A 13,741-nucleotide genomic window follows, 5' to 3' on the forward strand; every position below is an offset into this window, starting at 1 on the left:
TGATATTGACATCTTTGCTTATAGTCCCCATTGCTTTTGGGAGTGTACTTTGTAAATGCTCTTTTTTCTTCCCAGTGTTGTCAGCTTCCTGAAATTGTGTTGCTTCAGGTAATAGAGGAAAGATAGTGGAGAAATTTTCATTGGTTGTGCCTCGCATTTTGCTTAATAAGGTTGGGTTTATATTCTTTGACATGGTTGTAGTTTTAATAGGAGATGGTTTGAAATCTATTGGTTTTTCAGGTGGTAGGATTTGTGGACCCACGATTGGAGAGACGTCAGTGACAGCACTTATATTTGTCACAGAGCTATCAGGTGTTTTTCTGAAATTGGCAATCACTGTCCTTGCCAGAACACTAGGAGCCTTAGTTGCCAGGACCATCAGTTCCTCATCTGGAGGGGGCATGCCTGAAGAGTCTATTTCCTCACCAGGTATATTCAGGAGTTGGGTGACCACTGGAGGGGGTCTTGTTGTAGTATGTTCTTGCTTCTCTGGCATAGTATTCTTTTTAGCTTTTTCCAAAAGTGCTGCCCAGTGCCGTGGGTCAATTCTTCGAGCAGAGGAAGAGAAGGGCCTCCTGTGCTCTCTAAAATGTTGATTTAGTGAATCTCCTCGCCGCCGGTGTATTGACTCACGATAGTTATGCTTTTTACTTGTGCTCAAGACTTGTTTTCCAGTCTCGACTCTCACTGGAGCAGATGTAGGGAGTTGCACAGCTGGTGGGTCCTTAAGATGGGCAGTGGGATTGGGCTCATCAAATCCAGATCCATCTTTTTCTACATTAAGCTCTACTGGCCTTTGCCCTTTTGTTTTGACTGAAACTTGGTTAATCAAAAAGTCAACCCCTGATGGGTTGGCTGCTACACAACAGTAATAACCCTGGTTTTTGGGGGTGATCTGTAATATTCTTAGTGTGCCATTGTTCAGAATTTGCTTGTCTCTGGAGGACTGATAAAGCACAGTGTTTCCTGGAAGAACCCAGCTAACAGAGGCATCTGGGATACCAGAAGAATGACAGGGAAGGTCAAGTATTTCACCAGTGAAGACTGTATAATGAGCCCCATTTTCATGATGGGCTTCTACAGAGGGCTCTACCACAGTGATTCTATAGGTGAGAATATCTGCATCATCATAATTGGTGCTTATGCAGTGGTATACGCCTGTGTCAGAACTATCAGCCATCTGGAGTTCTAGTTTTCCACTTTTGTCTATTAGGATTCGTCCATCTTCACTAACATATGGGGCTCTCACTTGACTCCCATCAGCCAGAAGCCACTCCAAATGTGGGGTAGGGTCTCCTCGGCCTGGGCATTCTAGACTAGTGGTCCCACCAATCAAAACGGTGCGTTCCAGCTTAGTATCATTATCTCTGGAAATCATGGTCCATTTATGCTTCACTGGTCTTGTTTCTGCCCTTGGTAAAGTGACTTGAACATCACTGCAGTACTGGATATGCAGTGTACTGAGTGTGGTGGCAGCTCTGTTCAGCTGCAGGGAGATTTGGTCTTGCATTAACCAATGGGGATCTATTGTGAGATCAGCCTCTATGTCAGTAAAGATGTCTTCAGGTTTAGGAGCTACCTGTTTATACTTGTAGTAGCGTTGTGGTGTTTCAGTGAGCACGTGGCTCCTTTCTAGAATCAGAGGAGAATCACTATACAAAGCCAGCACTTGCCATACTTGCTGAATGTGATTGTTATCTATGTTACACACCAGAAATGTTGAAAATGATGTATTTAGCATGATAGAGTCATTTTCTTCAGTGAATGCAATGGATGATGTCTTTGAGGGCTTTTGGATACTGCAGACCATGTTAGCTTCATTTCCAAACTGATCTGTCATATTCAAAGTGAGGGAGCCAAAGGGTGCCATGAAATCTTGGGGAGAGATGGACACAGGACTGCTGTCTTCCAGAAGAGTCAGGTTCTTTAATTTCAGGGATGAGTCAATGGTTGGCTTGGCACACAGGAAAGCTGAAGCTGGGACCATAGCTAAGGGAGTGCCCTTAGAAATCCTGGGGTTCACGCAAAGTGGACATTGCTGAGGACGGGAAGGACTTCTGTCTTTTTTGCATTTTATTATATCTAGGAAAAATGACAATTGAGTTATTGCCAGCTGTGGCCTCTTTACATCTGAACATTTTAAAGAAATAACTTTTGCTAAAATTTGAAGGAACAATTTGGAAATTTTAGTGTTTAATAGAAAGTTTCCTACTTTTTTGTCTTTAGGTTGATTTCTAAACAAATATTGTCTGTTCGCCCTGCCCACAGTATTATATCTGTGGTCACAAGGATTTTTGTCTGTCTTGTTGATTGCTTTATTTCCCATATGTAGAAATTGCCTGATATATATTTGGTACTCAGAAAATATTAGCTAAAAGAATAATTTCCTTAAATAGGGAAATGAAATAATATGCTTATGTTTCTCACTTTTTACTAAGAGTAGTTCAGTTCTATTTCCTCATTTTAATGTTTTAAGGGTCATGGGGCGCCTGGGTGGCTCAGTGGGTTAAGGGTCATAGAATTTCATTTTCCTTTAAAAGATTAAATATTTCATAGAATTCACAAACAGGTTAAGAAAAGTTAATACCTATTCTCCTCAAACTATTCCAAAATACAGAAGAGGAAGGTAAGCTTCCAAACACATTCTATGAGGCCAGTGTTACCCTGGTACCAAAACCAGACAAAGACAGCACAAAACAAGATAACAGGCCAACATCCTTGATAAATATACATGTAAAAATCCTCAACAAAATACTAGCAAACTGCATTTAACAATACATTAAAAGTACCATCACCATGATCAAATGGGATTTATTCTGGAGACACAAGGATGGTTCAATATTCACAAATGAATCAGCATGATAAACTACATCAACAAAACAAAGGATTAAAATCATATGACCATCTCAACAGATGAATAAAAAACATTTGACAGAATTCAACATCTGTTCATCATAAAAACTATCAACAAAGTGGGTTTAGAGGAAACCTACTTCAACAGAATAAAAGCCAAATATGACAAACCCACAGCTAACATCATCTCAGTGAAAAACTGAGAACTTTCCTCTAAGATCAGGAACAGCGTGTCAACTCTCACCACTTTTGCTGAACATGGTACTCTTCAGAAGTCCTACTTGCAGCATTTGGACAAGGAAAAGAAAGAAAAGGCATCCAGATTGATGTGGAAGAACAAAAACTGTCACTGTGTGCAGATGACATGACACTGGCACAAATATAGACACATAGGTCAATGGAACAGAATGGAGAGTGCAGAAATAAACCTATACTTATTAATCATACCTATGTTACGATTAATCTGTAACAAAGGAGACCAGAATATACAGTGGGGAAAAGACAGACTCTTCAATAAATGGTGCTATTAAAACTGGACAGCTACACGCGAAAGAATGGAACTGGACCACTTTCTTACATCATACACAAAAATAAACTCGAAATGGATTAAAGACCTAAATGTGAGACCTAAAACCGTAAACATTCTGGAAGAGAGCACAGGCACTAAGGCATCTGACAATGACCACAGAAACCCTTTTCTACATATGTCTCCTTGGGCAAGGAAAACAAAAGCAAAAATAAACTATTAGGACTGCACCAAAACAAAAAGCTTTTGCACAGTAAAGGAAATCATCAACAAAAAGGCAACCTACTGAAAGAAGTTATTTGCAAATGATATATCCAATAACGAGTTAGTATCCACACTATATAAAGGACTTCTACAACTGAACATCAAAACACAAAAACCCCAAATAATTTGATTTAAAAGTGGGCATAGACCATGAATAGACACTTTTTTTTTCAAAGAAGACAAACAAATGGCCAATAGACACATGAAAAGATGCTGAGCATCACTCGTCATCAGGGAAACGCAAGTCAAAACCACAATGCAAGATCATCTTACACCTATCAGATGGCTAAAATAAAAAAGATAAGAAATAACAAGTGTTGGCAAGGATATGGAGAAAAAGGAACCCTCATGCACTCTTGGTGGGAATGCAAACTGGTGCAGCCACCATGGAAAACAGTATGGAGGTTCCTCAAAAAATCAAACAATTACCATATGATCTAATAATTGCACTACTGGGTATTTACCCAAAGAATACAACAATACTAATCTGAAAGGATACATGCACCCTTGTGTTTATTGCAGCATCACTTACAATAGCCAAGATTTGGAAGAAACCTAAGTATCAATAGAGGAATGGGTAAGGAAGATGTGGTATTTATATATATTGGAATATTAGCCACACACACACACACACAAAGGAGGAGATTGTGCCATTTGTAACAACAGGGATGGCCTATGTACTCCAGTATGACAGGTGGGGCTACATACATCTGGCTCAGCATTCTTCGGTAAACTTTAAAATCTAAACCCATGCAGAGAAGATACCCGGCAAACCTGAAGACCTTTGAGTACTTGTAAGAGGCTCTTCTTAGTCATCCACTTCCCAACCAGCCATAACCCTTAACCTGCTCATCAGCACCCTGGGTTCAGACCCTGACAAAGCAAAGAACATGGCAGACTTCTGGCTTAATTGAACCTCATCAATTATACTCACATCTTGGTATGCTTACTATTGCTAGCCCCTAGACACAGAGTTAGCAGAGTTAGTTAAAATACCTGAACATCAGGTATTTTACTTCAGATGCAGATCTTATCATGTAACTTTCATTTCCTCCATCAATCTTTTAATCATACAGACATGCTTCCCATTCCTCAACCTGCCATGCCTTATTAGACTCTGGAATATGCTCTTCCTTCCACTTCCCATCATTTGCCGTCTGACACACCCTCTTCCATCAATGTCTAACTGCTTACATCCTTCAGGACCCAGTCACAACACCACTTCTGAGTGGGCTTTCTGTTTTATGTTCCCCTTATATCTTTCACTTCTCCTATCCTACTCTTTACCCATCCACTATTAGAATGACCTGTCTAGTTACTGTATATCCCCGGCCCCAGCCAATGGATGCTCACAAAAGTTTGGAGGGAGGGATGAAGATGGGCTGGCAGGCCAAATTCTAAGGTCACATTTTTGCCACATTTAACTTATAACTTGAGGTGTGTCTTAAAATTGAAGGTGTTTTACAATACCAGCTGACCAGCTATCAGTCTTGATATGGCTTCCACTACTGCACAGAGAACACTATCTTAGCTATTTACATTGTTTTCTCCTTAACTGAGTTACGTGCACTGTTGGTACTACATATATTAAGTTTGCCACTTAAAATGTTCTTATTAAGGGGCACCTGGGTTGTTCAGTTGGTTAGGTGTTCAGCTCTTGGTTTCAGCTCAAGTCCTGATCTCAGGGTCATGAGATCAAGTCCTGCTTCAGGATCTTTGCTCAAACCAGAGCCTAATTGAGATTCTCTCCCTCTGCCCCTCCCCCTGCTCTCTCTCTCTAAAATAAAATTGTTAGAAAATAAAAATAAAATGTTCGTATTATGCTTTGGCACTAAAACAAGAAGTTATTAGGTGGGTAGAAAGGCTGAAAACAGAGAAGATAGACATAAATTTAATATTAGTAAAGCAAATGTTTTTCAAAGAAAGAGCCGCAAATCCTTATTTTATAGAGAAACAAGACAACGACCTTTGTGAAACCTAAGCAGCCAAGATACCCACAAGTAGATGAAGCTGTGTTACACTGGACTACTGAAATATGTGCAAAAGGATTGCCTAACACGTTCCATCTGAGGCAACTGAAAACATAAGGAACTGTCACATCTCTTGGAATGGGTGAAAAAAATGTCCAAGCAGAAGTTGACATGACTCATTCATGATTCTTATAGGGTTATCATTAAGGCATTTCGGTAAAAAGGAAAACATGTAATTATTTAAACATGACTGAAAGATGTTAGCCCTTATGGGTTTCACTAATTATATGTGTGTGTTTATGTGTATACACACAAACACAATATATATGTGCATAAACAGGTTGTGGATATATTAAGATTATATAGGTGGGTGATGGACTCCTTTGTATTCACCATCAAAATGACTAATTGGGTACCCATTATGTTCTAGGCACATTCTAGGAGCCATATGTAAATAAATCTGACATAGAATAGGAAAGGCAAAAGATTTTCAATACTAATAAATACAATAAAATGTGGTTCGTTCAAGAATGGAATTGTGGGTAAACCGAAAGTGGTGAAATGATGATAGGTGGCCCTTGAACAACACAGGTTTGAACTGTGTGGGTCCACTTATATATGAATTTCTTCAATAAATATACTGGAAAATTTTTTTGGAGATTTGTAAGAATTTGAAAAACCTTACAGAAAAGCCACATAACCTAGAAATGTTAAAGTATGTCATGAATGCATAAAATGTGCACAAATCCATTATAAAAAGTTAAAATTTATCAAAAATTGTACACACTTAAGTCCATTATTAAAAAAGTTAAAAAAATTTTTTTTAAAGATTTTATTTGACAGAGATCACAAGCAGGCAGAGAGGCAGGCAGAGAGAGAGGGGTAAGCAGGCTTCCCGCTGAGCAGAGAGCCTGATGGGCTCTATCCCAGGACCCTGGGATCATGACCTGAGCTGAAGGCAAAGGCTTTAACCCACTGAGCCACCCAGGTGCCCCCAAAAGTTAAAATTTATCAAAACTTATATGCACACTTAAAGAAGTATGTTAAGGAAAGCATATGCAAAGCTACAATATTAAATCATAACTGCCTAAAATTAACTGTAGTACATACTGTACTAGTATAATTTTGCTATTGAGGTAAGCTCAAGTATTGTGAGTATCCATTTAAAAATGCTATGTGACACTAATCAACTCTGTGAGAGTAATTCATCTCTCCAGTAAATTGTGTACTGCAGTAAAAAGTGATCTCCATGGTTCTCATGTATTTTTCCATCATGTGTAGTGCAGTATCACAAAACTTGAATAATACCATTGGGCCCAGAGCTCCTCTAGTGATGCTGGAAGTGCTCCCAAGAAGCAGAGAAAAGTTATGACATTACAAGACATTACAAGAAAAAGAAAAAGCTTTGGTTACCTGCCACTTTAACATCAATGAATCCAGCATAAGGGCCTTTGCAAGAAAAGAAAAGGAAATTCCTGAAACTGTCAGTGCAGCTATACCAGCAGGTGTGAAAACCTTGCAGTTTTTGTAAAATGCCTTTTTATCTTCTGTTGAAAAATACAGCTTTTATGTGGGTACAGGATTGCTAAAGAACAGCATCTCTGTAGACACTCATATGATTCAAGAGAAAAGCAAAGTCATTATATGAAACTTAGAGCAAAAGAAAGGAGAAGGATCTAAACCTGGAGAATTAAATGCCAGCAAAGGATGGTTTGATAATTTTAGAAAGAGATTTGGCTTAAAATATATCAAGATAACAGGAGAAGCAGCTTCCACCATCCAAGTGCGAGCAGATGAGTTTCCAGACACCATCACAAAAATCATTGAAGAGAAACAATATCTGCCTGAACAAGTTTTTAATGTAGATGAAAGTGCCCTATTCTGGGGCGGGGGTGGGGAGCCACAAAAGACATGTATTAGTAAGGAAGAGAAGGAAGCACCTGGAATAAGGCAGGAAGGGATAGGCTAACTTTACTGTTGCATGCAAATGCAGCTGGGTTCATCATTAGGACTTCCCTTCTCTCTAATGCTGCTAACCCCCAAGCCTTGAAGGGAAGTGATAAACACTAGTTGCCTGTCTTTCGGTTGTACAGCCAAAGAGCCTGGATGATGAGAATATTTTTTCTAAATTGGTTCCATTGATTCTTTGTTCCTGAAGCCAGGAAGTACCTTGCCAGTAAGGGACTGCTTTGTAAAGTTCTTTTAATGTTGAGCAATGCCCCTGGCCACCCAGAACCCTATGAGTTCAACACCAAAAGCATCAAAGTGGCTTACTTGCCCCCAAATATATTTCTAATTCATTCTCTAATTCAGGAGGTCCTAAGGGGATCATTAAGGCTTATAAAACATAATATTCTATGGAAAGGATTATTAATTCTATGGAAGAGAACCCCTGATAGAACATCATGAAAATCTAGAAGGATTACACCATTGAAGATGCCATTGTTGTTATAGGAAAAGCCATGGAAGCCCTCAAGTCTGAAATGGTAAATTCCTGCTGGAGAAAACCATGTCCAGATGGTGTGCATGGCTTCAAAAGATTTACCCCAGAGCCAATCAAGGAAATCATAAAAGACTCTAGATATGGAAAAAAAGAGGAAAAAATAAAAGCACAAGGGGGTGGGGGAGTGGTTCAGGGAGGTGGTGGTGAAGGGCTTCAAGATATGGATCTTAGAGAAATTCAAGAGCTAATAGACACCACACTAGAGAGATTAACAGAAGATGACTTGATAGAGAGTAATGCTTCCAAACCAGTGCCTAATAACAAAGGAGAAGACTCAGAAAAAGCAGTGCCAAAAAACCAAACTGACCTTTGACAGCCTGGCAGAAGGGTTCCCATTAATTCAAGACTGCTTTTGACTTGCTTTAGGATATTGACCCTTCTGTACAATGGGCACTGAAACTAAAGCAAATGGTGAAAGAAAGATTGGTCCTATATAGAAACATTTTTAGAAAAATAACAGAGGAAAAAGTCTGACAGAAATGACGAGGTATTACTGTAAAGTTACACTGAGTATACATGCCTCTCCTGCTTCTCCCACCCCCTCTGCTTTTTGGACAGCAAGACCAATGCCTCCTTGATGAGGGGACGATGATGATGGGGATGAAGACCTAATGATGTCCCACTCCCTCATAATGAACAGTAAGTAATTACAATGCTGTAGAGTTAATAAACTTATCTATCGTGCATGTTTTGTGTGAAAACCCAATAATGGTATAGTAAGAACTGTGTGAGCTGCTTTTGTACTAGTGCCTCATTTTTCATTATGTAGAATATCAGTGCAAGACTTATATGGAAGTGGACAGCATTTCCTTACATAGGCATGCCGTGAGTGATATTTAACATAAAATTAATGTGTTAGCTTACTTACTGTCTTATAACTTTTCTTTCAAAGAATTACACTGGCATACATATGCCTCTCTCTTACAATTGGAGAAGCTGCATTATCAGCCTATCAACACAGCAAAGGGTTTGAAAAAAAGTTTCCAGTCTTGTACTATGACTAAGACTAACACTGTATACCATAGAAGTTTTATAATGATACATTCCTTAGTGTATAGGCTAGGCTACCACAAAACAATCATATTGTTGCTTCATTATCAATGCATGGATATGAGATAAAGGTGAATTTCTTTTTGACACTGTCTTTTCATTTCTGATGTCTAGCATTAGTGAAACATAATATCTATAGTGTCTTATATAAGACATTATTAATGTAGGTCCTGAAACAATTTCTTATAAGCACATGGTATACATTTATAGTATCAATAAATACAGTACAGTAAGTGTATTTCCCTTATTTTCTCAGAAACATTTTCTCTAGCTTTATTATAAGAATACAATATAAAATACATATAAAAATATAAAATATGAGTTGATTGACCATATATGTTATCAGTAAGGTTTTCATTCAACAGTAGATGATTGGTGGTTAAGTTTTGGGGGATTCAAGTTATACATAGATTTTCAACTGTGTTGGTGATCAACTGTATTCAAATACAGATGGGGTGAGTGGAAGAGCACCAGGTTTCCCGGAAGGAGTGAGTGCTGAGCAGAGTCTGCAGGCTGTCTGGGAGCCCATCCCACAGAAAAGAAAGGAAGTGCTCCAGGCAGGAAGGCCACAGGGATGAGATAGGAAAACTGAAGAGTGTGTCTGGGATGATGGCAGGGAGTGCTGAGGATTGGAAAGGAAGGAAACGCGGCTAGGCTAAACTAGGCTGAGGAGCTCAGGCTTTGTTCTGCAGGCCGAGATCAGAAAATTTTTTATGTAGAGGGCCAGATAGTAAAGATTTTAGGTTTGTGGACTATGGGTTTCTGACATAACAACTGGACTATACCATTGTAGCAACAAAGCAGCCACAGAACTAGGCATGACGGTTTTCCAATAAAACTCTATTTACAAAAGCCTTGTAGAGGGGCACCTGGGTGACTCAGTGGGTTAAGCCTCTGCCTTCAGCTCAGGTCATGATCTCAGGGTCCTAGGATCGAGCTCCGCATCGGGCTCTCTGCTCAGTGGGGAGCATGCTTCACCCTCTCTCTCTCTCTCTCTCTGTTAAATAATTTTTAGGGGGGAAAAAAAGCCTTGTAGAGGGCTGTAATTGGCCAATTCTTGAACTTTTTTTTATCCCAATTTTAATTATTGGACTTTAAAAAAATTCCTTAGTATATAAAATAAATAGGTATATTAAAATCATGGCATATTCTACTTAAAATGTTAGCTGCTAACAATATACAGTAGCCTGATTTTTTTTTTACCAGAACATATAATTAGCAAAATGGCAGGTAGCTTTGATACCTTGTAGGAACTGAATACACAATCATTTTCTCTCTGGTGTGTGTAGTTCTTTCCCGGTGGGCATCACTCCCCTGCCCTCCCCACCTCCTACTGCTACGTTTCTCAGATAAACTTTCCTCCTGTGCTCACCATTCTCTGCCCCCGTACCCCAGCTAGCAACCACATGAAAACCCAGTATTTCTTCCTCATTCTCCTTTATCTCTCCCTGGCATTTGAAAGTATTGACCAGCCCCCACTCAGTCCTTTTGGGGTCTGTGAAGCTACATGCAGATGTGGCTCAGTCTGTCCTCGTAGTTCAATCTGTCATTCTTCACACACAAACCTTCTCGAGCACTTCATCCTTGAGCTCCTGTTTCTCCCCACTCCTGTCCGTCTGGTCTGCTGCTCATAAACTGACCATCTCCCAAAAGCATCTCTGTGTTCCAAGCTTTCACTGTAAAATCTCTTTGGCCGCTAGGATTAAGTACAGTCATCATAGCTGGGTGTTCAGTTCTCGCTACGGTGGATTTCCGAACACCCTGAACCTATGCCAGGCAATTGGGCTCTTCTTTACCCTCTTCCTGCAGCTTGTTCTGTCTTCATGTACAAAGCGGTTTCTCCGCCCCAAATGCATTTTAAAGAAAGGTTTTGATTTTTGAATTTCTGCTTTTCTGTGTTCTGTGTGACCTGGGTAGGTCGCAATGAAGATGATGATAACACTTCACACTTAGAGCTTGCTTTGAGCCCTATGTTGTGCTAAGCAATTTGTATGTAATATATTTTCCAGTTATTATCCCTATGTTACAGGTGAGAATATTGAAGCATAAAGGGTCTAAATGAGTAGTCTAAATTTAGTAGTAGTCTAAATTTCCTCAGCCTCCGTTTCTTCATCTGTAAATGGAGGATTATTGTGAGGATTAAATGAAAAACATCTAGCACAATGTCAACCCCAAACTCAGTACACGTTAACTCCCTGCTAGCTCTTATATTCCTTCTTCTCCCTTTGATGTATCTTTTATGACCCAGTCCAATTTCCCTCCTTTTTAATCAAGGTAGAAGTAAATTTTTGCTGACTCCAATCTCCTATGGAACTAAATCTTCAATAAAGTATTTCGATGTTGTTCATTTATAGCCTTATTGTCTTTTTTTTTTAAGATTTTATTTATTTATTTGACAGAGAGCACAAGTAGGCAAAGTGGCAGGCAGAGGGAGAGGGAGAGCAGGCTCTCCGCCGAGCAGGGGACCCAATACGGGGCTCCATCCCAGGACCCTGGGATTATGACCTGAGCTGAAGGCAGCCGCTTAACTGGCCGAACCACCCAGGTGTCCCCAGACTTACTGTCTTTTTATGTGTTTAGCATATTTGCTTAAAATATTTGCTCTTGGAGAGGTAAGGTGGTGTCTATTGCCCTAAAATAATTCTCAAAGTTCAGTTAATGTTCTCTGATTTGCTTTTTAACTAATTAACTGACTACACACAGACACACACACACACACACACACATATAATTAAGATGGCAGCAACTTCAAACCTTTTCCGCTTTTCCCAAGCTTTTGGCCTTGACCCTGTCTTAGGACCCTCCCCCAATCACCTCTTTTGGACCTTCATAGGGGTGAAAAGCCATTTGATAATAGCTTCCTTTGTCTTTTGTACCAGACCCAGCAATTCCCCTGCCTCTATGCCCATCTACTTCTCTTTCTCCTTAAGGAAAATCCTTCCACCTATGTCTGGATCTCTTGCCCTCCAGTCTTCTCAGGGGACCGGTTCAATGGATGATCTGCCCCTTTGAAGTGTTGTCACCTTCTCTGCCTTAATCTCTTCTCACCTTGAACATGCTCAAGTCTCTCTCATGCTTGAAGAATCCTGTGTGATTACACATTTCAATCTGGCTGCACACTCCCTCCATCCCTTACCTCAGGCCAGACTTCTCCAAGAGTGGACTGCTCCCTGCTTTCCATCTCTCTCTCCCCACACAACAATCTCTCTCCCCGTCACTCTTTCCAAAGTGTGGAAAATCAATATTTTCCCCTTTGATGATAAAATCAATATGTTCCTTTCAGTCATTTTCTTAAAGACTTAATTATTTAATCAGATTTCAACAGTTAATAGTGCATTTAATTGTTTATTCATTTCTGTCCCCCCTCCGCTGCAAGAATGTAAGCTCCGTTATGGGGCTATCTTGTTCATTTTTAGATCCCTGTGTTGTGATCTCTTGTTCATAGTAGGTTTATAATAGCTACTTGTTGACTGAATAGATCTTGCCTTCTTCATGACAAATTTTACTTTCCCCATCAAAGCACATTTCACAATCTGTTATCTGTTTGCTTATCTGTAACATACCAGAGGCATGGTTAGAGCAGAGACAGTGCTCTTGACAGTTCTGTCACCAAGCACAAGATCTTGACTAGAACTCCAAAAAAATGTGTATTGACTGAATGACTGAAAGGAAGATAAGAAAAAGGAAGGGATTTTATGGCTTGTGGTAAGTAAAAAAAAGTAACACTCCTTTTTCCTAATTTTGCCACAACTGATGACCGGAAAACTGACCTGAAACAACACACAAATAATTCATTAAAGAGAATTCATTACCACTAAGTTATTATTTAGTGTCCATTTTCTCTCCAGCTAAATTACCTTGGCCTCCCCACTTCCTGCTAAAAACCTCCAGGCAGGTTTCCTCTACTTAGGACAAAGAAATAAATAGCATACATATATACCTGGTTTTTCCTGTATCCAGTCAGACAACCATTTTAAATGGCAATCACAAGTCCATGGGTTCCCATGAAGATAAAGGCTTTCCAAATCAGGCATATTGGAAATCATCTCTTGAGGGAGGGAGCTCAGGAAGTTATCAGACAAGTATAGGTACTTAATAAAAGATGTTTTAAATATCTGGAGGTATTTCAAAGAGACAAATGTATCTGGATGGAGCTTAGTGAGCTGATTTCCTTCCAAGTGCACCAGTCGGAGAAATGTGAGTCCATAAAAAACCTCTGGGTTTATAAACTCAATATTGTTGTGGTCCATATGCAACCGTGTCAAGCTCCTGAGGCCATAAAAAGTATCTTTCTGAAGTTTTCGAATTTTGTTATAGCTCATTTTTAATACCTAAGAATAAACAAACAAAAAACAGTTTGTCTAAGGAATTTTCACAAAAGGGAAAAATGTGTCAGTAATAAAACATGTTAGAATTAATCCAAAACAACATGTGTATCTATTTGAATCCTAATTCAAACAAATTAGTTGCCAATTAAATATGAGAATATCCGGGAAATTAGAATACTCATGATAATATTAAGGAGTTATTGCTAAAATATATAGATTAACTTTGTGGTTATTTTTTAAAGATTCC

At 39.3% G+C, this 13,741-nt stretch overlaps 1 protein-coding gene across 1 annotated transcript in view; it reads right to left on the reverse strand.

Annotated features, from left to right (window-relative positions):
* IGSF10 (immunoglobulin superfamily member 10) overlaps positions 1-13,741 on the reverse strand; it is a 47,072-nt gene that overhangs the window by 8,726 nt on the left and 24,605 nt on the right. Inside the window, 2 exon segments of the mRNA XM_047727936.1 lie at positions 1-2,082; positions 13,107-13,497. Coding sequence (XP_047583892.1) covers positions 1-2,082; positions 13,107-13,497 — 2,473 coding nt within the window.

This window comes from Lutra lutra, chromosome 1 (genome assembly GCF_902655055.1).
Source record: "Lutra lutra chromosome 1, mLutLut1.2, whole genome shotgun sequence".
Classification (NCBI taxonomy): Eukaryota; Metazoa; Chordata; class Mammalia; order Carnivora; family Mustelidae; genus Lutra; species Lutra lutra.